The sequence below is a fragment of the Scyliorhinus torazame genome, chromosome 7 (genome assembly GCF_047496885.1).
Source record: "Scyliorhinus torazame isolate Kashiwa2021f chromosome 7, sScyTor2.1, whole genome shotgun sequence".
Taxonomy (NCBI): Eukaryota; Metazoa; Chordata; class Chondrichthyes; order Carcharhiniformes; family Scyliorhinidae; genus Scyliorhinus; species Scyliorhinus torazame.
In genome coordinates, this window is record NC_092713.1 from 23,421,876 (window position 1) to 23,446,348 (window position 24,473).

The 24,473-nt window shown below is 47.5% G+C and overlaps 1 protein-coding gene across 1 annotated transcript in view; it reads right to left on the bottom strand.

The window, feature by feature from the left end:
- LOC140426089 (calcium-activated chloride channel regulator 1-like) overlaps positions 1–24,473 on the bottom strand; it is an 84,503-nt gene that overhangs the window by 18,003 nt on the left and 42,027 nt on the right. The window contains exons 6-10 of the mRNA XM_072510432.1: positions 23,350–23,571; positions 20,732–20,956; positions 20,478–20,655; positions 1,273–1,379; positions 962–1,183 (exon numbers count right to left, since the gene is read on the bottom strand). Of these exons, the coding sequence (XP_072366533.1) occupies positions 962–1,183; positions 1,273–1,379; positions 20,478–20,655; positions 20,732–20,956; positions 23,350–23,571 (954 nt within the window). The remainder of the gene's footprint in view (positions 1–961; positions 1,184–1,272; positions 1,380–20,477; positions 20,656–20,731; positions 20,957–23,349; positions 23,572–24,473) is intronic.

Below are 24,473 nucleotides of genomic sequence, written 5' to 3' on the forward strand. Positions count from 1 at the left end.
AAATGAAACTATAAATTAAAACCAGATCAGAAAATTGGTGTAAAATCAAAAGTCAATTTGATCATTTCTTAAATATTTAGAATGGACCAAATGGCCTCTTTGTGTGTTGTAGTCACTCTATGGGCAGAGGTTTATGTGCCCCAGGCGAGCACATGTCCGAGTGGAAGTACGTAAAATATCGCGTGATGATGTAAAATATCGAGGGCATTATCCGCCCTATTGCCCAGAATATTCCAGTGCCTTTGAAATCATTAAGTTGCCCATGGGCAGAATAGGCAATCTATTGTCCAACATTCTCCATCTCGGGTGACAAGTGGAAGGGAGGGGCGCGACCTCTCAACCTGAACGTCCCTTCCAATTTGGGACACCCTCCCCTCCGAGACTTGGAAGCTTTGGCCAACCACCACCACCCCCACCCGGCCCACCATCCCGTGATGCAATCACTACTTCCCGACCGCCCCAGGACATTGCCAACCATTCCGTCCCAGAGACCTCCAGGATTTACCTTGGGAACAGTCCTGGGACTCAGTTCCAGTCAGAGAGCTGCAGTATCTCTTCTGGCCACTGCAGCAATGTGCTTGGAGGAGTTGGAGAGCTGTCGACCTACCAGATTGGCCAACCAACACTCAATTGAGCCCGAAATGGCAGTGGGCCTCTGAGAGTTGGCAGGAGCGCAGTACATGCTGACTCTCAGGATGGCGCGCCTGCGGCACTCACCATCATAAACATTCGACTACATGATTCCATTTTAAGTTCATTTGCTTCATTCCATTTGTCATGTGTCTTCAAATGACCAATAACACACAAAAGACTGTTCTATAGAATGAGATTGTGTCTGAATGGAAGATGAATGGCAGTAGGTCGGTTGCACTTAGACAATACTGCCAGAGATAACAACGTTACATTGACAAGAAATAGACTGCAAAACATAAAGAATTGAAGGATGCAATTTGATCCATACCTGGGCAGTGCCGTCAATCTGAAGGCGGGCTGTCCACACAGTTTGATCTATCCTAAAGTCACCTTTGTTGTGAATCTTTCCATTGGGTTCGTGTACAAAGATATCTGGTGTCTGCTGCCCCCATGTAACTACAAAAAACGTATTATTCCCAACAGATTTATCGATGAAAACTGTACCATTCAACCAATGGCCGTTGTCAATCTTTGTTCCAGAACTTTCAAGCTGGGAGCAAACAAACAGAATCATTATATTTTTACAGAAAAGCACTTCACTTGGATGGCGCAAGAATAATTGCAAAGCCATTATCCAACCTGAATCGCTCGTTTGCTCGTGTCACCATTTCCTGATACTAATCCAGTGAAAGAATCAATTAGTCCATTTGTATCCAGGTTATCTGTGGCGGCAAACTGTAAACCCCCTAAATAATGAGAAAGAGAAATATCTCAAACACCGATAAAACCCATGGCCTAAGTAAACGAAGAACTTAGTTAAGAAATCGGCATCAAGGCGTTTAGCAATGTGACAGAATCTGCCCAGTGAAAGACAGTTAGGAATAAACTATTAAACGTTTCTGAGCTGATTTTAATACTGCCCATCCAGCAGTAGAAACGCACCTTGGGTTTGGGGTACCTTCAATGTTGTTCCACCATTTGTAATCTTTAGACATCTAGGGACTCAAGTCCAGGAATGTTCACATATACAGTATCCTTCGAACCAGTTCCACTATTCAATAAAATCATGAATAATCTAAACCCCAATCCAATCCCTCAAACAAATCTGATACATACAGTTATGAATTGAGAAAGCATTCTGTGCCTTTTATGAGGTAACTTGGCACACAATGAGACTGATGGGGAGCGGACCCAAAAGTGAGAGCACAGTGGAAATGGTGAGTGGGATCAAAGGGCACGAGGGGTGCCTGGGTTCATGGTTAACTAACCGTGTTTGAAACAAAATCAATGTATAATGTCACGGGAAAGCAGAGAGGTGATTCGTTGGTGAATATTTTCTCTCTTTCTTTCTCCAAACAAAGGTAAAAGAGCTGGGATGTGCGGAAACATGAATCAGGACATGTAGAACTGTAAGTGAAACAGAAATAGAGTTAACATCAAATGGTTATATGAACAGACGCAATGTGCAGGGGTAAGAGGAAAAGGCAGGAGAATGGTACCAAATCATAATGCTCATTTGGAGAGTAATTGCAAACACAATGTGCTGAATGGCCTCTGTCATGTGAGAGTACCTTTAAGAAATAGATGTTTAAGCAATGTACCTTTAAGAAATGGAGCTGATCATATTACTGAAGTGATGTCAGAGGGTGGGGGGAGCTGAGCTCACTTCTGCTTTTTGGAGTTTCAGTTTGAGAAGGCAGCTGGGAGTGTCTGTGTGTTTTGCTGAGAGCTGCAGGAAGAAACACAGAGATTTTGCAATCCAAAGACTATAAATGTATTGAATGTAACCTATAGTGCTCCTATTTTTGAAGTGTTTTGGATGTTTAAAGGAACAGTTTGAAGGATTATTTAGTGTTGTAGTCTTTTGGGAGTTATCTTTGAAGTAATGGGTGTTAAGATATTCAATGTTTGTTTTAGAAGGGTGTAGAAGCCAGGTATTTCCAATACACCTAATATAGATAAAAGATAGCTGTTTAAGTGTAAATATTAAGCCCCAGTTTTAAATTAAGGATTGAAGAGACACATATTCTGCAAATTAATTTTACATAGTTTAAAAGTAACACCGAAGTCTGATGAAACAAACACTTTTAACTACATTTCTTCAAGGACAAGGGCTGAATTCCATGGCAACGAGGTGACAAGAGTCCAGTAACTTAAAGGCTCTATTGTTCTCTTTTTGGGCCATTAGTGATTACAGCGTGAACCACATTCCATAACTTATAAAGCTGACAGTTTATAAATCCTTCAGAATCAAATATATTTGATTCCAACATTCTCAAAACATAACAATTTCTAGATTGAAACAGACTTTGATTTGCATTTTGCAAGTCATTTACAATAGCCAAGCCAGCATACAACCAGTTTTTTGCTGGCTTTGATAAAGCACCATATCGCATTCTTTAACATACACGAATATGCAGATACGCAACAAATAGAAGTAATGTCACATATTGAAAATGGACGGCTTGCCGTCAAATCAAATGTGTTTGAGTCTAACCCAAACCAATTAGGATTATATTGGGGTGTGATTAGATGATTTAAGACAGATATGAAAGGGTATAACTAAAGAAGTTTCGGCCCACCATTTTGAGTTTTAGTTTGAGGTTTAGTTGGGGATTAGTTTTGTTGTAGATTAGTTTTTTTAGGTAGATTGGGAGAGTAGGTTTTTGTGGGTACTTTGTTAGTTTTTTGTTTTGTTGGTTTGAAGCTGAAGATTAGCTCTCTCTCTCTTTTTTTCATATTTCATTTTCAGTCTTTGACTTTTAAAAGTTATTGTTGAGCTGTTTGCCTAAGCAAGAAGATAATATCTGTGATTCTTTAAAAGCTTCAAATTGTCTACGAATTGCCTTTTAAATGACTTTCAAATTGTAACCAATAGAAGACAAATAAAACAATTTTTATTGGCACCTGAGAAGTTCTAACTTAAATTTCTGCTGAGTTCCAGTAATCGCAAAGTGCTGCTGGTAACTGCATGGTAGAAATCCTTCAACTGATTAACTTGAGTTCATAGAATAAACATTGTTTTGTTTTAAAAAACACTTGTCCATTTCTGCTGTATCACACCTGGAGAGTACGCTGTGTGCTTCCCACACCACAATCTATTAAAAGTTGTGGGTCGGTTGAACTCCATGAAACACTTTGGGGTTCTGTAAAACCCAGACCCATAACAATTGGGGGCTCGAGGGGGTTAAAAGTCTATTGATTGGATTGGCTTAACGAACTTAAAGACAGTGAGGGGTGAGGGGTGGTTGATTTTTAGGTGTGGTATTTTAGTTTAAGTGGGGAGTGTGTTGTGGACGATGGCTCTTTCATAGGCTCAGAAGTTTTTGGGGTGGACACGGTAACACGCAATAATTTACGGACAGCGACTAAAAGCAGACTGTTAGATTTGGCAAAAGCATTGCAGTTAACATTTCCTGGCAAAATGCGAAAAGATGAGGTACTTACCGCGGTAGCTGAGCATTTAAATTTGCCTGAGTTACATTCTGACTCATTAGAAATGGCAAAGCTCCAGTTGCAGATTAAGCAATTTGAACATGAAAAAGAATTAAAGCAGCTTGAATATGCAATGAGAGAAAAAGAAAAGGAGAGAGAAGAAAAAAACAAAGAAAGAGCTAGAGATAGAGAGGAAAAAGAAAAAGAGAGAGAAGAAATAAACAAAGAAAGAGATAGTGAGGACAAGGAAAAAGAGAGAGAGTTTGAACTTCATAAAATTGCTATGAAACATGAAAATCAGTTAAAATTGGCAGACGCAAAGGGAAACATACAGTTGGATGAGATTGATGAGGATAGTGAGACAGAGCGTCATAGTCGAAGACATGGTGGAGATCTATTTAAATATGTCCAAGTATTGCCAAGGTTGACGAGAAGGATGTAGAATCCTTTTTCATTTCATGTGAGAAGGTTGTGAAACAAATGAAATGGCCACAGGACATGTGGGTATTACTGATTCAAACAAAGCTGGTAGGTAGAGCGAGTGAAGTGTTTGCATCACTACTGGAGGAGGTATCTGGAACATATGAGGAGGTGAAAAAATCCATTTTAGGTGAGTATGAGTTAGTGCCTGAAGCTTACAGACAAGGTTTAGAAATTTAAGGAAAGAATTTGGTCAAACAGAGTAATTTTGATAGGTGGATAAGGGCTTTGAAAATAGACCAAACGTATGAAGCTCTCAGAGAAATTATACTTTTGGAGGAGTTGAAAAATTCAATTCCTGATGTAGTGAGAACTCATGTGGAAGAGCAGAGGGTTAAAACTGCAAGATTAGCAGCAGAAATGGCAGATGATTATGAATTAATTCATAAATCAAAGCTTTCCGACATCAGTTTCAGCCGGAGAGGGATAGAAACTGGGGACATGAGAAATACTCAAGTGGTAAAGGTAAAGGTGATCTGATGGGAGACAATAAAGAGAGTGTACCTCTAGAAATCCAGGAGGGTGGACGAGAAATGAAAAGTTTCAAATGTTTTCACTGTAATAAACTAGGCCATGTAAAGTCACAGTGTTGGTGGTTGAAGAAAAGCACTGGGAAGACAGATGTGGGAAAACAGGATAAGACAGCGGGGTTTGTTAGAGTGGTAAAGGAAAGCCCAAGGGAAGTGAAGGAGGTGCAGACGATTGTACAGCCTGTTCAAGGAGTAATTGATAAGAAGGTGCCAGATGTCTTTACAGAATTTACTTGTGTGGGTAAGGTTTACTCATGTTTATCAGGAGGGGCAGGTAAAGAAGTCACAATTTTAAGAGATACAGGAGCTAGTCAATCTTTAATGGGAAGAGATGAGGAATTATGTAGTTTGGGAAGAATGTTGCCAGGAAAGGTGGTGATATGTGGAATTCAGGGTGAGAGGAGTAGCGTTCCATTATATAAGGTAAGGTTGGAAAGTCCAGTGAAGAGCGGTGAAGTGGTAGTAAGAGTAATAGAGAAACTATCTTGTCCAGAAATACAGTTTATCTTGGGTAATGATATAGCTGGATCGCAGGTGGGAGTGATGCCTAATGTGGTTGATAAGCCAGTGGAAAATCAGACAACTGAAGTGTTGAAGGACGAATATCCTGAGATTTTTCCGGATTGTGTAGTAACAAGGTCGCAAAGTCATAGGTTAAGACAAGAGTAGAAATCAAAGAGTGAAGATGAAGTGGAAGGGCAGTTACCAGAAACGATTTTTGATCAGATGGTCGAAAAAGAACAAGAACAGGTGGAGGATGAGGTGGATATTTTTAGTTCAGGAAAATTGGCGGAGTTACAACAGAAAGATGTAGAAATAAAACGGATATATCAGAAAGCATATACGGAAAAGGAATCTGAAAGTATACCAGAGTGTTATTACCGTAAAAGTGATGTCTTGATGAGAAAATGGAGATCTGTACATATGCAGGCGGATGAAAAGTGGGCAGAAGTTCATCAAGTAGTATTGCCGGTAGGGTATAGAAAGGAGGTGTTGTGAGCGGCACATGAGGTACCAGTGGGAGGTCATTTGGGGATAAGGAAAACTCAAGCTAAAATCCAGAAACATTTTTATTGGCCTGGACTACATAAAGCTGTAGTTCAATTTTGTCAATCATATCATACATGTCAAGTGATGGGGAAACCTCAAGCAGTGATAAAACCAGCACCCTTAATACCCATTCCAGCATTTGAGGAACCTTTCACAAAGGTCCTAATTGATTATGTAGGACCGCTTCCTAAAACAAAAAGTGGGAATTAATATCTTTTGACTATAATGGATGTGTCTGCTAGGTTTCCAGAGGCCATTCCAGTACGTAATATTGCAGCTAAAAAGATTGTGGAGGAGTTACATAAATTCTTTACTAGATATGGACTACCCACAGAAATTCAATCGGATCAAGGATCAAATTTTACCTCAAAGTTATTCAAAGAAGTTATGGATAGCTGAGGAATAAAACAATTTAAACCAACTGCGTACCATCCAGAACCGCAGGGAGCGTTAGAAAGGTGGCCTCAGACATTAAAGACAATGTTGAGGGCTTATTGTCAAGATTATCCAGAGGATTGGGATAAAGGAATACCATTCGTACTATTTGCAATTAGGGATGCACCTAATGAGTCAACCAAATTTAGTCCTTTTGAACTAATTTTTTGTCATGAGGTAAGAGGACCACTTAAATTGATTAAAGAAAAATTGGTGGGTGAAAAATTGGAAATTACACTATTGGATTACGTGTCAAATTTTAGGGAATGATTAACTAGAGCAGGTGAATTGGCTAGACAACATTTGAAAGTTGCCCAAAATGTGATGAAACGGGTAGCGGACAAGAAATCCAAAGTTCGTAGTTTTGCGAGTGGAGATAAAGTTTTAGTGTTGTTACCAGTGGTAGGTGAGCCTTTAAAAGCTAGGTTTTGTGGACCTTATCAGATTGAAAGGAAATTAAGTGAGGTGAATTATGTGGTAAAAACAGCAGATAGAAGGAAGACTCACCGAGTGTGTCATGTGAATATGCTTAAAAGGTACTTTGAAAGGGAAGGAGAGGAAAAGGAGGTTTTAATGATTCTAACTCAAAGTGACGAACCAAATCCAGATGACTGAATCTGACAGACCTCAAATTAAATTGGAAAATAAGGATGTTCTTAAAAATTGGGATGAATAGTTCAGTTATCTTCCAGAGGAAAAATGAACTGACCTGAAAGAGTTATTGATATCATATGGGCAAGTTTGTAGAGATAAATTGGGAAGTACTAAAATGGCTATACATGATGTAGATGTGGGAAATGCTGCTCCTATCAAACAACATCCATATGGACTTAATCCTTTAAAATTGGCACGGGTTAACAAAGAGATTGAGAGTATGCTTAAAAATGGCATAATTGAAGTGGGTTGCAGCCAATGGAGCTCACCCATAATGATGGTACCTAAACTAGACAGTACCCAACGGTTGTGTTTTGATTTGATTTGATTTATTATTGTCACATGTATTAGTATACGGTGAAAAGTGTTGTTTCTTGCATGCTGTACAAACAATGCATACCGTACATAAGGAAGGAAGGAGAGACTGCAGAATATAATGTTACAGTTATAGCAAGGTGTAGAGAAAAGATCAACTTAATACGAGGTAGGTCCATTCAAAAGTCTGATGGCAGTAGGGAAGAAGTGTGTGTGAACTATAGAAAGGTGAATGCAGTTACAAGAACGGATTCTTATCCTATCAGACAGCTACTGCGTGTCCTTGATAAGTATGTACCTGTCAGGCAGGGAGGAAGTGATCGAGCAAGGGAACCATGGTTTAATAAAGCAGTCGAAACACTTGTCAAGAGGAAGAAGGAGGCTTATGTAAAGATGAGACATGAAGGTTCAGTTAGGGCGCTCGAGAGTTACAAGTTAGCTAGGAAGGACCTAAAGAGAGAGCTAAGAAGAGCCAGGAGGGGACATGAGAAGTCTTTGGCAGGTAGGATCAAGGATAACCTTAAAGCTTTCTATAGATATGTCAGGAATAAAAGAATGACTAGGGTAAGAGTAGGGCCAGTCAAGGACAGTAGCGGGAAGTTGTGCGTGGAGTCCGAGGAGATAGGAGAGGCGCTAAATGAATATTTTTTGTCAGTATTCACACAGGAAAAAGATAGTGTTGTCGAGGAGAATACTGAGATTCAGGCTACTAGACTAGAAGTGCTTGAGGTTCATAAGGAGGAGGTGTTAGCAATTCTGGAAAGTGTGAAAATAGATAAGTCCCCTGGGCCGGATGGGATTTATCCTAGGATTCTCTGGGAAGCTAGGGAGGAGATTGCTGAGCCTTTGGCTTTGATCTTTAAGTCATCTTTGTCTACAGGAATAGTGCCAGAAGACTGGAGGATAGCAAATGTTGTCCCCTTGTTCAAGAAGGGGAGTAGAGACAACCCCGGTGACTATAGACCAGTGAGCCTTACTTCTGCTGTGGCAAAATCTTGGAAAGATTTATAAGAGATAGCATGTATAATCATCTGGAAAGGAATAATTTGATTAGAGATAGTGAACACGGTTTTGTGAAGGGTAGGTCATGCCTCACAAACCTTATTGAGTTCTTTCAGAGGGTGACCAAACAGGTGGATGAGGGTAAAGCAGTTGATGTGGTGTATATGGATTTCAGTAAAGCGTTTGATAAGGTTCCCCACGGTAGGCTGCTGCAGAAAATACAGAGGCATGGGATTCAGGGTGATTTAACAGTTTGGATCAGAAATTGGCTAGCTGGAAGAAGACAAAGGGTGGTGGTTGATGGGAAATGTTCAGACTGGAGTCCAGTTCCTAGTGGTGTACCACAAGGATCTGTTTTGGGGCCACTGCTGTTTGTCATTTTTATAAAGGACCTGGAAGAGGGCGTAGAAGGATGGGTGAGTAAACTTGCAGATGATACTAAAGTCGGTGGAATTGTGGACAGTGCGGAAGGATGTCACAAGTTACAGAGGGACATAGATAAGCTGCAGCGCTGGGCTGAGAGGTGGCAAATGGAGTTTAATGCAGAAAAGTATGAGGTGATTCATTTTGGAAGGAATAACAGGAAGACAGAGTACTGGGCTAATGGTAAGATTCTTGGCAGTGTGGATGAGCAGAGAGATCTCGGTGTCATAGATTATCATAGAATTTACAGTGCAGAAGGAGGCCATTCGGCCCATCGAGTCTGCACCGGCTCTTGGAAAGAGCACCCTACCCAAGGTCAACACCTCCACCCTATCCCCATAACCCAGTAACCCCACCCAACACTAAGGGCAATTTTGGACACTAAGGACAATTTATCATGGCCAATCCACCTAACCTGCACATCTTTGGACTGTGGGAGGAAACTGGAGCACCCGGAGGAAACCCACGCACACACGGGGAGGACGTGCAGACTCCGCACAGACAGTGACGCAAGCCAGAATCGAACCTGGGACCCTGGAGCTGTGAAGCAATTGTGCTATCCACAAGGCTACTGTGCTGCCCCAATAGTGAGTAGACTGGGGCGGTATTTGGCTGGGTTGGATTTGTCCTGTTTTTGTGCACTGGACAGACTTGGACAATTTTCTACAATAGCCTAGCTGTACTGGAACAGCTTGGCTGGGGGGATGGCGAGGTCTGGACCACAAGTTTCATACTATTGTTGGAATATTTTCAGGGCCCATAGCCTTGGCAGGATCCAGTGCCTTCAGTCATTTCTTGATATTGTGTGGAGTGAGTCGTATTGGCTGAAGACTGACATCTGTGATGCTGGGGACCTCTGGAAGAGGCTGAGATGAATCATCCACTTGGCATTTCTGACTGAAGATTGTTTTGCGAATGCCTCAGCCTTGTCTTTTGCACTGATGTGCTTGGCGCCTCCATCACTGAGGATGGGAGTATTTGCAGAGACTCCTCCTTGAGTGAGTTGCTTAATTGTTCACCGCCATTCACGGCTGGATGTGGCAGGACTACAGAGCTTAACTCTGATCCCTTGGTTGTGGACCGCTTAGCTCTGTCTATTGCTTCTGCTTATTCAGTTTGACATGCAAGTAGCGTTGTGTTGTAGCTCACCAGGTTGACACCTTATTTTACGATATGCCTGGTGCTGTTCCTGGCATGCTCTCCTTCACTCTTCATTGAACCGGGGTTGATCCCCTGTAATGGTAGAGTGGGGGATATGCCGGGTCATGAGGTTACAGATGGTGGTTTAATACAATTCTGCTGCTGCTGATAGAACATAAGAACTAGGCGCAGGAGTTGGTCATCTTGCCCCTCGAGCCTGCTCCGCCATTCAATGAGATCATGGCTGATCTTTTGTGGACTCAGCTCCACTTTCTGGCCTGAACACCATAACACTTAATCCCTTTATTCTTCAAAAAACCATCTATCTTTATCTTAAAAACATTTAATGAAGGAGCCTCTACTGCTTCACTGGACAAGGAATTCCATAGATTCACAACCCTTTGGGTGAAGAAGTTCCTCCTAAACTCAGTCCTAAATCTACTTCCCCTTATTTTGAGGCTGTGCCCCCTAGTTCTGCTTTCACCCGCCAGTGGAAACAACCTGCCCGCATCTATCCCATCTATTCCCTTCATAATTTTATATGTTTCTATAAGATCCCCCCTCACCCTTCTAAATTCCAACAAGTACAGTCCCAGACTACTCAACCTCTCCTCGTGATCCAACCCATTCAGCTCTGGGATGAACCTAGTGAATCTCCTCTGCACACCCTCCAGCGCCAGTACGTCCTTTCTCAGGTAAGGAGACCAAAACTGAACACAATACTCCAGGTGTGGCCTCACTAACATCTTATACAATTGCACTATAACCTCCCTAGTCTTAAACTCCATCCCTCTAGCAATGAAGGACAAAATTCCATTTGCCTTCTTAATCACCTGTTGCACCTGTAAACCAACTTTTTGCGACTCATGCACTAGCACACCCAGGTCTCTCTGCACAGCAGCATGTTTTAATATGTTATCATTTAAATAATAATCCCTTTTGCTGTTATTCCTACCAAAATGGATAACCTCACATTTGTCAACATTGTATTCCATCTGCCAGACCCTAGCCCATTCACTTAGCCTATCCAAATCCCTCTGCAGACTTCCGGTATCCTCTACACTTATTGCTTTACCACTCATCTTAGTATCGTCTGCAAACTTGAACACATTGCCCCTGGTCCCCAACTCCAAATCATCGATGTAAATTGTGAACAGTTGTGGGCCCAACACTGATCCCTGAGGGGCACCACTAGCTACTAATTGCCAACTCGAGAAACACCCATTAATCCCCACTCTTTGCTTTCTATTAATTAACCAATCCTCTCTCCATGGTACGACTTTACCCTTAATGCCATGCATCTTTATTTTATGCAGCAACCTTTTGTGTCGTACCTTGTCAAAGGCTTTCTGGATATCCAGATATACCACATCCATTGGTTCCCCGTTATCTACCGTACTGGTAATGTCCTCAAAAAATTCCACTAAATTAGTTAGGCACGACCTGCCCTTTATGAACCCATGCTGTGTCTGCCCAATGGGACAATTTCCATCCAGATGCCTCGCTATTTCTTCCTTGATGATAGATTCCAGCATCTTCCCTACTACCGAAGTTAAGCTCACTGGCCTATAATTACCCGCTTTCAACCTACCTCCTTTTTTAAACAATGGTGTCACATTTGCTAATTTCCAATCCGCCGGGACCACCCCAGAGTCTAGTGAATTTTGGTAAATTATCACTAGTGCATTTGCAATTTCCCTAGCCATCTCTTTTAGCACTCTGGGATGCATTCCATCAGGGCCAGGAGACTTGTCTACCTTTAGCCCCATTAGCTTGCCCATCACTACCTCCTTAATGATAACAATCCTCTCAAGGTCCTCACCTGTCATAGCCTCATTTCTATCAGTCATTGGCATGTTATTTGTGTCTTCCACTGTGAAGACCGACCCAAAAAACCTGTTCAGTTCCTCAGCCATTTTCTCATCTCCCATTATTAAATCTCCCTTCTCATCCTCCAAAGGACCAATATTTACCTTAGACACTGTTTTTTGTTTTATATATTTGTAGAAACTTTTACTATCTATTTTTATATTCTGAGCAAGTTTACTCTCATAATCTATCTTACTCTTCTTTATAGCTTTTTTAGTCGCTTTCTGTTGCCCCCTAAAGGTTTCCCAGTCTTCTAGTCTCCCACTAATCTTTGCCACTTTGTATGCTTTTTCCTTCAATTTGATACTCTCCCTTATTTCCTTAGATATCCACGGTCTATTTTCCCTCTTTCTACCGCCCTTCCTTTCTGTTGGTATAAACCTTTGCTGAGCACTGTGAAAAGTCACTTGGAAGGTTCTCCACTGTTCCTCAACTGTTTCACCATAAAGTCTTTGCTCCCAGTCTACCTTAGCTCGCTCTTCTCTCATCCCATTGTAATCTCCTTTGTTTAAGCACAAAACACTAGTGTTTGATTTTACCTTCTCACCCTCCATCTGTATTTTAAATTCCACCATATTGTGATCGCTCCTTCCGAGAGGATCCCTAACTATGAGATCATTAATCAATCCTGCCTCATTACACAGGACCAGATCTAGGACTGCTTGTTCCCTCGTAGGTTCCATTACATACTGTTCTAGGAAACTATCGCGGATACATTCTATAAACCCCTTCTCAAGGCTGCCTTGACTGACCTGGTTCAACCAATCGACATGTAGATTAAAATCCCCCATGATAACTGCTGTACCATTTCCACATGCATCAGTTATTTCTTTGTTCATTGCCTGTCCCACCATAATGTTACTATTTGGTGGCCTATAGACTACTCAGATCAGTGACTTTTTCGCCTTCCTATTCCTAATTTCCACCCAAATGGATTCAACCTTATCCTCCATAGAACTAATGTCATCCCTTGCTATTGCCCGGATGTCATCCTTAAATCACAGAGCTACTCCCTTACCATCCACTCTGTCCTTACGAATAGTTTGATACCCTCGGATATTTAACTCCCAGTCATGACCATCCTTTAACCATGTTTCAGTAATGGCCACTAAATCATTTCCCTTATTCCGAATACTACGAGCATTCAGGTAAAGTCCACTTAAGTTGGCTTTTATACCTCTGTTTTGAATCTTAACACCTCGATCAGTATCCTCTCCTAAGTTATATTTCCTCTTCACTTAACTCCTAATTTTCCATGTCGTTGAACCCATATCTTCATGTAACAACCTGCCGCGTCGCTTACCATTTATGTTTTTACTTCTCGTTTTATTCCTTTTAGTATTACTGGGCCTATTCACTGAGCTCCCCTCAGTCACTGTACCTTGTACTGTCACCCTTTTTGATTTTTGACTATGGCTTCTCTGCCTTACACTTTCCCCCTTACTGCCTTTTGTTCCTGTTCCTGTTTTACTACCTTCCGGCTTCCTGCATCAGTTCCCACCCCCCTGCCACATTAGTTTAAACCCTCACGTAGCCCACAGTGCCTCATGGATACCCAGTCTTGAGTTGATAGATCTGTTCAAAGTTTAGCCCAATGGAGGGTATCCTCAATGTGAAGAAGGGATTTTGTCTCCACAAGGAATGTTTGGTGGTAACTCCGACTGATAATGTCATGGACAGATGCATTCAGAGGATGAGGTCAAGTGTGTTTTTCCCTCTTGTTGGATCCCTCACCACCTGTCATAGACCCAGTTAGCAGCTATGTTCTTTAGGACCTGGGCAGCTCGGTCTGGGGGTACTACCGAGTCACTCTTGGTGACGGACATTGTAGTCCCCCACCTAGAGTACATTTTGCACCTTGTCACCCTCAGTATTTGCTCCATGTGGTGTTCAACAAGGAGCAGTACTGATTCATCAGCTGAGGGGGGTTGGTAAGAGGAAATCAGCAGGTGGATTGCTTGCCCATGTTTGAGGTGGTGCCATGAAACTTTGACAGAGTCAATGTAGAGGACAACTCCCTTGTGGTAAACCACTGTGTTCCTATATTAAGGGTTGTACGGTAGAACCTGCACTACAGGTTCACCTGGGCCCCTGCATGCTAGCTCCGCCCAGGAGCCGGGTTATAAATATGCGTGGCCTTCAGCTCGCAGCCATTACGTCAGCTGCTGTAGGAGGCCACACTTTAGATATTAATCAAGCCTCAGTTTGAATTCAACTTCGTCTCCAGCCAAATTGATCGTGCCTCAATTTATTAGTATCTGATTCAGAAGATGGACATCCGGATTAAACCAGATCGCCTGCAGCTGGATCCACACGCAAGCGACGCCAGAAAGGAATTTCAGCACAGGCTAGCTTGTTTTGAAGCGTATATCAACGCGGGGCCGACCCCTGTTCCAGAGGCTCAGAAGATTCAAATCTTGTACTCCAGACTCAGCTCTAAAATCTTCCCGCTGATCCAGGATGCGCCCAATTATGCCGACGCTATGACTCGACTCAAAGAGAGTTATGAGCAGAAGACGAACACGCTCTTCGCCAGACACGCGCTCGCAACGCGTACTCAACTACCTGGTGAGTCAATCGAGGACTTCTGGAGGGCCCTGATTCCACTAGTTCGGGACTGTGACTGCCAGGGTGTTACAGCTAAGGAGCACTCAGATCTCCTTATGAGGGACGCTTTTGTAACTGGGATTGGAGCCGATGTTATCAGGCAGCTGCTCCTAGAAGGGGCCACGCGCGACCTCGCAGAGACTAAAACACTAGCATTTTCCATGACGGTCGCCCTGCGCAATGTACAGTCCTATGCCCCCAACCGCGTGGCCCACTCCTCCTACGCTTCATGGGCCCCACAGGCAGCTGCCCCAGCAGGGACACTACCCACCCAGTACGCCCGCGCTACGTGCCAGCCGGTGATCACCGGGGGGCCCCGATGCTATTTTTGCGGCCAACAAAGATACCCCCGCCAACGCTGCCCAGCCCGCGCTGCCCTTTGTAAGGCCTGCGGGAAGAAGGGCCACTACGCAGCGGTGTGCCAGGCCCGCTCAGCGGCAGCAGTCGCCCCCACACCCCCCGGTCATGGATAATGGGCGCCGCTATCCTCCCCTCCTCCCAAGGCCATGTGCGAGCAATGAGTGCCGCCATCTTCTCCCCCGCACCAGGCCCGCTCAGCGGCAGCGGTCACCCCCACCTCCCCCCCGGTCACAGACAATGGGCGCCGCTATCCTCCCCTCCTTCCCAGGCCATGTGCGAGCAATGGGCGCCGCCATCTTCTCCCCCGCACACCACGTGCGCTTCATGGGCGCCACCATCTGGCTCCACCCCCGCAACGTGCATTCCATGGGCGCCGCCATTTTGTGACCCCCAGGACCTCCGGGCGCCGCCATCTTGTCCACCCCGCAGCACACGGAGACCAACGCCATTTCAGGACCCCGACGCAACGGCCGCCTCACTGCCCAACGATCAACCACGACTCGCATCCATGGTAATCGACCAGTCCAGACCACACAATCTGACCAATGCATCCACCAGCGTGAAAGTCAACGGCCACGTGACCTCCTGCCTACTGGACTCCAGGAGCACCGAGAGCTTTGTACATCCAAATACGGTAAGGCGCTGCTCCCTTAAGGTACACCCTACCAATCAAAGTATCTCCTTGGCCTCCGGATCCCATCGCGTAGCGATCCGGGGGTACTGCACGGTCACGCTCACAGTCCAAGGCGTAGAGTTCCACAGTTTTCGCCTCTACGTCCTCCCTAACCTCTGTGCTGCACTTATCCTTGGCCTGGATTTTCAGTGCAACCTCCAGAGCCTGACCCTTAAATTCGGCGGACCCTTACCACCCCTCACTGTGTGCGGCCTCACGACCCTAAAGGTCAATCCTCCTTCCCTCTTTGCCAATCTAACTCCAGATTGCAAATCCGTTGCCACCAGGAGCAGACAGTACAGCACCCAGGATAAGGCCTTCATCAGGTCCGAGGTCCAGCGGTTGCATTAGGAGGGAGTCATCGAGGCCAGCAACAGCACCTGGAGAGCTCAAGTAGTAGTGGTTAAGTCTGGGGCGAAAAATCGAATGGTCGTGGACTACAGCCAGACCATCAACAGGTACACGCAGCTCGACGCGTACCCCCTCCCACACATATCTGACATGGTTAACCAGATTGCACCGTACCGGGTCTTCTCAACGGTGGACCTGAAATCTGCTTACCACCAGCTCCCCATCCGTAAATCGGACTGGCCAGACACCACCTTCGAGGCAGACGGCCGGCTATATCACTTCCTTAGGGTCCCTTTCACCGTCACCAATGGGGTTTCGGTCTTCCAAAGGGAGATGGACCGAATGGTCGACCGGTACGGCTTGCGGGCCACGTTTCCGTACCTAGACAATGTGACCATCTGCGGCCATGATCAGCAGGACCACAACGCCAACCTCGCTAAATTTCTCCGCACCGCCACTCTCCTCAACCTCACGTATAACAAGGAGAAGTGTGTGTTCTGTACAAACCGCTTAGCCATCCTCAGCTACGTGGTCCAGAACGGAGTTCTGGGGCCCGATCCCGACCGCATGCACCCCCTCATGGAGCTTCCCCTCCCCCACTGCCCCAAGGCCCTCAAACGCTGCCTGGGGTTCTTCTCGTATTACGCTCAGTGGGTCCCAAACTATGCGGACAAGGCCCGCCCACTCATACAGTCCACTCATTTCCCCCTGACGGCAGAGGCCCAACAGGCCTTCGCCCGGATCAGAGCTGATATTGCCAAGGCCACAATGCACGCTGTAGACGAAACACTTCCTTTCCAAGTAGAAAGCGACCCATCAGACGTCACCCTTGCCGCCACCCTCAAGCAGGCAGACAGGCCCGTAGCATTCTTTTCCCGCACCCTCCATACCTCCAAAATTCGGAACTCATCCGTCGAAAAGGAGGCCCAGGCTATCGTTGAGGCTGTGCGACATTGGAGGCATTACCTGGCCAACAGGAGATTCACTCTCCTCGCTGACCAACGGTTGGTAGCCTTCATGTTCGACAACACGCAGCGGGGCAAGATCAAAAATGACAAAATCTTGCGGTGGAGAATCGAGCTCTCCACCTATAACTACGAGATTAAGTATCGCCCTGGCAAACTCAACGAGCCCCCAGACGCCCTATCCCGAGGTACATGTGCCAGCACACAGGTAGACCGACTCCGTACCCTGCACGACAGCCTTTGTCACCCAGGGGTCACTTGGTTGTACCACTTCATTAAGGCACAAAATTTGCCCTACTCCGTCGAGGAAGTAAGGACGATCACCAAGGACTGCCAGGTCTGTGCGGAGTGCAAACCGCACTTCTACCGGCCGGACCGCGCGCACCTGGTGAAGGCCTCCTGCCCCTTTGAACGCCTCAGCGTAGATTTCAAAGGCCCCCTTCCCTCCTCCGACCGACACATGTATTTCCTCAGTGTGATCAATGAATACTCCCGTTTTCCCTTCGCCATCCCATGCCCCGACATGACTTCTGCCACCGTCATTAAAGCCCTTAATTCTATCTTCACTCAATTCTAGCTTCCCCGCCTTAATCCACAGTGACAGGAGATCCTCTTTCATGAGTGATGAGCTGCGTCAGTTCCTGCTCAGCAGGAGTATCGCCTCCAGCAGAACGACGAGCTACAACCCCCGGGGAAACGGACAGGTAGAAAGGGAGAATGGGATGGTATGGAGGGCTGTCCAGCTGGCCCTACGGTCCAGAGGTCTCCCGGCCTCCCACTGGCAAGAGGTCCTCCCTGATGCACTACATTCCATTCACTCATTACTTTGCACTGCTACTAACAGTACACCGCATGAACGCCGTTTTGCATTCCCCAGGAAGTCCACATCCGGGGCATCACTCCCAACTTGGCTCACAGCTCCGGGAACGGTGCTTCTCCATAAACATGTGCGGCTCCACAAGGCGGACCCATTGGTGGAAAGGGTGCACCTGCTCCACGTAAACCCACAGTACGCCTACGTGGCGTTCCCCGACGGCCGCCAGGATAGTCTCCCTCAGGGACCTGGCACCAGCAGGTTCCACCCCCACACCACCCCCGTCGCCCCTGGCCCCACCCTCCCCCGCCGCCCCATCACCCCCCTAGGACCGTCCGTCCTCCCCCTGCCCACCCCCGTTGATGAAGAGGATTTCGGCACGCTCCCGGAGTCAACTTCGACCACGACAGCACCAACATCGCCGGCTCCACTTCGTCGATCCCAGAGGACGATCAAGGCGCCGGACCTGCTGAACCTCTGACCGGCCCATCGGTTGACCAGAGACATTTTTTTCCCACTGTTCTGTAAATATTAAAGATTGCGAATTGTATCTAGTTATCCACCACCCCCGCCGGACTCAATTTTAACAGGGGGTGAATGTGGTAAACCACTGTGTTCCTATATTAAGGGTTGAACGGTAGAACCTGCACTACAGGTTCACCTGGGCCCCTGCATGCTAGCTTCGCCCAGGAGCCGGGTTATAAATATGCGTGGCCTTCAGCCAGCAGCCATTTCGTCAGCTGCTGTAGGAGGCCACACTTCAGGGGCGAGATTCTCCGACCACCCGCCGGGTCGGAGAATCGCCGGGGGCTGGCGTGAATCCCGCCCCCGCCGGTTACCGAATTCTCTACCACCGGATATTCGGCGGGGGCGGGAATAGCGGCGCGCCGGTTGGCGGGCCACCCCTGCGATTCTCCGGCCCGGATGGGCTGAAGTCCCGCCACTAAAATGCCTGTCCCGCCGGCGTAGATTAAACCACCTACCTTACCGGCGGGACAAGGCGGCGCGGGCGGGCTCCGGGGTCCTGGGGGGGGTGCGAGGGGTGATCTGGCCCCGGGGGGTGCCCCCACGGTGGCCTGACCCGCGATCGGGGCCCTCCGATCCGCAGGCGTGCCTGTGCCGTGGGGGCACTCTTTCCCTTCCGCCTTCGCCACGGTCTCCACCATGGCGGAGGCGGAAGAGACTCCCTCCACTGCGCATGCGCGGGAATGCTGTCAGCGGCCGCTAACGCTCCCGCACATGCGCCACCCGGAGATGTCATTTCTGCGCCAGATGGCGGGGCACCAAAGGCCTTTCCTGCCAGCTGACGGGGCGGAAATTCGTCCGGCGCCGGCCTAGCCCCTTAAGTTTGGGGCTCGGCCCCCAAAGATGCGGAGCATTCTGCACCTTTGGGGCGGCGCGATGCCCGACTGATTTGCGCCGTTTTGAGCGCCAGTCGGCGGACATCGCGCTGTTTTCCGGAGAATTTCGCCCCAGAAACTAATAAAGCCTCAGTTTGAATTCAACTTCGTCTCCAGCCAAACTGATCGTGCCTCAGCCCTCCCATATAGCACTGTGCCTCCACCTCTGCTAGTGATGGTGGTGTCTGGGATATTATCATAGAATCCCGACAGTGCAGGGGGGAGGCCATTCAGCCCATCGAGTCTGCACCGAACCTTGCAAAGAACACCCTACCTAGGCCCATACCCCCACCCTACCCTTATAATCCAGTAACCTCACTTAACCTATTGAACACTAAAGGGCAATTTAACATGACCAAGCCACTTAACATGCACTTTTTTGGACTATGGGAGGAAACCAGAGCACCCGGAAGCAATCCACACAGACTCAGGGAGAACGTGCAGACTCCACACAGTCACCGAAGGCCGGAATTTGAACCAGGGTCTGTGGTGCTGTCAGACAGCAGGGCTAACCACTGTGCTACGGTGCCACCCTAAATGTCTTTAAGATTAAGACCATAAGAGCACAAGCGGGAGACATAGCAGTAGGCCATTGGGCCCATCAAGTCTGCTCTGCCATTCAATGAGATCATGTCTGTTTGTGAAAATGTTTGAATAAAGGATTTTTTTTTGAAGCTATAGAAAAAGATCCACTTGATGCGGAGACAAGAATTGCGGACCAGAAAGATAAGATAGCTCCTAATAGATCCCACAGGAATGTTAGAGGAGAGGTCTTCACCAAGAGACTGATGAAAATGTTGAACTCAATCCTGCTCAAGTAGTTGAGATGATGTACATATGTCCATTTGAGGATGTGGGAGAGAAGCATGGAGAAGAAAGGAATAAAAGGATAGATTGATGGGGTGAAATCAAGGTTGGAGCAGGCTTAGGTGGAGGTTCATTATTAGCAGGAACCCTTTGCACTGAATGGCCAGTTCCTCTATGTAAAATATTATGTAATACTATGCCACTCATCTTAGTGTAATCTGAACACTTTGACTTTTGGTTCTCCATTGTGTTTGCTTAATTATGCTATTATTCAATCTTGTGTGACATTGCTTACGATAAATTAAAAATTACACTGCATTCAGTTTCCTTCTGGTTAGCTGTGTTTGTGGCTAAAACAGGGCAGCACCAGGACAAAAAACATTCACCCAATCCCACCAATTTCCCATCGGAGGTCGACCCAGTAATTGGAATGCAATCGCATGGAATTCCCTATTTCAGCTGCGATGTTGGCTAAATCATTTTAAGCATCTTAACGCTTCCACCATAATGAAAGGGCCTTTCAGCGTTTATTACCTGTCATGTTTGACAGCTGTTCCAACGCTACGGCCGCACTTGGTCCTAATGCTATAGTGTGGACAACTGCCCCACTTTGTTTAACCTCGGCGAAGCAACTGCTTATTCCACTGTCCTCCCCATCAGTCAGCAAAATGATTTCATCACCGCCCGTGGCACCGTCATCACCGCGAAGTACCTACAAAACAGTTAGTTACTGTCAACACGGGAAAATAATGTGTTGTTGAAAGTTCCTTCAGCTTATCAAATGTTACCTGGAATCCAGACCGAACACCGGCACAGATATTTGTTCCGCCTGAAGCTGATTTCGGTAGCAGTCGGACAAGTTCTTTCCTCACATCATCATTATCAATCAATTTCAAATGTGTTTGAATACTGGCACCACTGCTAAAAGTGACAATTCCAACTTTCGATTTCACTTCAACGATCTGCACTAAGAATATCGCTGCTGCTTGTCGGAGTCTGTTAATACGATTCTCCTATTTAATAGAGAGAACAATGCAATATTTGCAGCACGGTAGCATAGTGGTTAGCACAATTGCTTCACAGCTCCAGGGTCCCAGGTTCGATTCCGGCTTGGGTCACTGTCTGTGCGGAGTCTGCACGTCCTCCCCGTGTGTGCGTGGGTTTCCTCCCACAGTCCAAAGATGTGCAGGTTAGGTGGATTGGCCATGTTAAATTGTCCTTAGTGTCCAAAATTGCCCTTAGTGATGGGTGGGGTTACTGGGTTATGGGGATAGGGTAGAGGTGTTGACCTTGGGTAGGGTGCTCTTTCCAAGAGCTGGTGCAGACTCGATGGGCCGAATGGCCTCCTTCTGCACTGTAAATTCTATGAAATATGCGGCGTTCAATAATTTATTTGGTTTACTTCTACATGGTATTAAAAATAAAATTTGGAAAAACTAATTTAAACTGGTCGACTGTGAGCAGCTCAACTGGACCCGATCCAATTTCCATTGAAGAAAGCAGCCGTTGATAATTGATGTTTATTCCAGCAAGCAGACTGCTTGGCCCTGGATGGTCATTGTTCTTCTAGCTGCACTCAGGCAAGTGGAGAGCGTTCAGGCACACTCCTGATTTGTGTCTTGTTGCTGGTGCTGAGGGGAGGTGGTGGTGATATTAATAATCTTCATTAGTGTCACAAGGAGGCTTACATTAACATTGCAATGAAGTTACTGTGAAAATCCCCTCGTTGCCACATTCTGGCGCCTGTTCGGGTACACGGAGGGAGAAGTCAGAATGTCCAATTCACCTAACAGCACGTCTTTCGGGACTTGTGGGAGGAAACCGGAGCACCCGGAGGAAACCCACGCAGACACGGGGAGAACGTGCAGACTCCGCACAGACAGTGACCCAAGCCGGGAATCGAACCCGGGACCCTGGCGCTGTGAAGCAACAGTGGTAACCACTGTGCTACCGTGCCAGTATAGTGGTATTGCCATTCGCCTGGCCTACATGTAACTCCAGATCTGTCATGATATTCAGACATGCACATAATGAGACAACAGACAGGCAGCTAATGAACACAGAGAACAGGACATAACCAATCAGCGGGCAGAACACTTGGGGGTGGTTTCCCACTATAAAAGGCACGAGGCACTCACACTCCATCTCTTTCCACTGGGGACATCTACAGAGTGAGTCAGGTGTATATATCACATAACACCTCCAGCACGTGGGGAAGAGCTAGTCTGGTTCAGTCAGACAGAGTAATCACACTTAGGTTTGCAGAGAGTTGAACTTACAGAGAACTGTGCTAACTGTGTGACAGGTTCAATAAATCAAATTGAACTAACTTCAAGATCTGGGGCGTCATTCTCCGACCCCCCGCCGGGTCGGAGAATGGCCGTTGGCCGCCGTGAATCCCGCCCCCGCCCCGCCGAAGTCTCCGGTACCGGAGATTGGGTGGGGGCGGGAATCGGGCCGCGCCGGTTGGCGGGACCCCCCGTTCAATTCTCCGGCCCGGATGGGCCGAAGTCCCGCCCAGAAATTGCCTGTCCCGCCGGCGTAAATTAAACCTGGTATTTACCGGCGGGACCAGGCGGCGTGGGCGGACTCCGGGGTCCTGGGGGGGGGGCGCGGGGCGATCTGACCCCGGGGGGTGCCCCCACGGTGGCCTGGCCCGCGATCGGGGCCCACCGATCCGCGGGCGGGCCTGTGCCGTGGGTGAACTCTTTCCCTTCCGCCTCCGCCACGGCCTCCACCATGGCGGAGGCGGAAGAGACACTCCCCACTGCGCATGCGCGGGAAACTTTCAGCGGCCGCTGACGCTCCCGCGCATGCGCCGGGAAACTGACAGCGGCCGCTGACGCTCCCGCGCATGCGCCGCATTTCCGCGCCAGCTGGCGGGGCAACAAACGCCATTTCCGCCAGCTGGCGGGGCGGAAATCCCTCCGGCGTCGGCCTAGCCCCTCAATGTTGGGGCTAGGCCGCCAAAGATGCGGAGCATTCCGCACCTTTGGGCCGGCGCGATGCCCGTCTGATTGGCGCCGTCTTTGGCGCCAGTCGGCGGACATCGCGCCGTTGGGGGAGAATTTCGCCCCTGGAGTCTATTTCAGTTATAGCTGCATCCAGTTGCAGCCCGTGTTATCTCAGTGTGCTTAACACAAGATCCACAGCAATTAGGGAAGGTTATTAAATGCTGGCCCAGCTTGAAATGCCCACATCCCATGATATGAATTTTGTTTATGAGTCCCAAAAGGAAAACTCAGTTCGGACCAGTGTTCCTATTTTCCTGTTTCACTGTTGTTTTTTCCATCTGGAAATACCCAGCTTCTGAACTCCTCTAGCTTCCTGTCTGAAAGTACACAACAGTCCGGACCTGCATCTAAAACAACGCTTTCTGTGAAATACACTTTGCAAAAGGTCTTACCGACCCCATGCTTCCGGATGTATCAAGGACTAAGCAGATCACACGGTCTTTGGCCTGTAGGATTGTAAATGTCGGTGTCACCGAACCAGTGTGGGGTGGGCGATTGTTTCTGAAATCCTCTGACTCTCTGATCACTTCCCAAATGCTCCTGTAATCGCACATTTTGTTCTGCTTGGTCGGTGCTTCGGGATTGTGAGTTTTATTGTCACAGAATTCAACCACCTAGGTATTTGGAGAGAACGAAAATGCCATGGGTTGAAGGGGCTTCAGGGATAACAGCGCTGCTTAAAAGCACTAAGCAAAGTCTCGAAAAGCATGAAAATCTACAACAAAGATATAAAATGATGGAAATACTCAGCAGGTCTGACAATATTTGTGGAAACAATCCTTGTGGTGAAGGCACGCTCACAATGCTATTAGGGGAAGTGTTCTGGATTTTGATGCAGTGAAGTTAAAGGAATGGCGATATATTTCAAGCCTAGATTGTACGTGATTGGAGCAGAATTTGTTCCCAGGGGCCAGCCCTGCTTGTCCTATAAAGAGTAAATATCAGGGGCGGTATTCTCCCGTACCCGGCGGGGCTGGATGGTGCGGTGTGAACCACTCTGGCGTCGGGCCGCCCCAAAGATGCGGAATCCTCCGCACCTTCAGGGGCTCGGCCGGCGCCGGAGTGGTTAGCGCCGGCCGGCCGGGGTGGAAGGCCTTTGGTGCTGCGCCAGCCGGGGCCGAAGGGACTCCGCCGGCCGGCGCGGGTCCGCGCATGCGCGGGAGCGTCAGCTGCTGACATCATCCCCGCGCATGCGCAGGGGGGAGGTTCACATTCGCGCCGGACATCGCGGAGGCTTACAAGGCCGGCGCGTAGGAAAAGAGTGCCCCCGCGGCACAGGCCCACCCGCGGGTCGGTGGGCCCCAATCGTGGGCCAGGCCACCATGGGGGCACCCCCCAGGGACAGATCACCCCGCCCCCCCCACCCCCCAGGACCTGGGTGTCCGTCCGCGCCGCCAGGTCCCACCGGTAAGGCACCTAATCCAATTTACGTCGGCGGGACCTGCATAGAACGAGCGGGACTTCGGCCCATCGCGGGTCGGAGAATCGTCGGGGGGGGGGGGGGCCAATGCGAGTG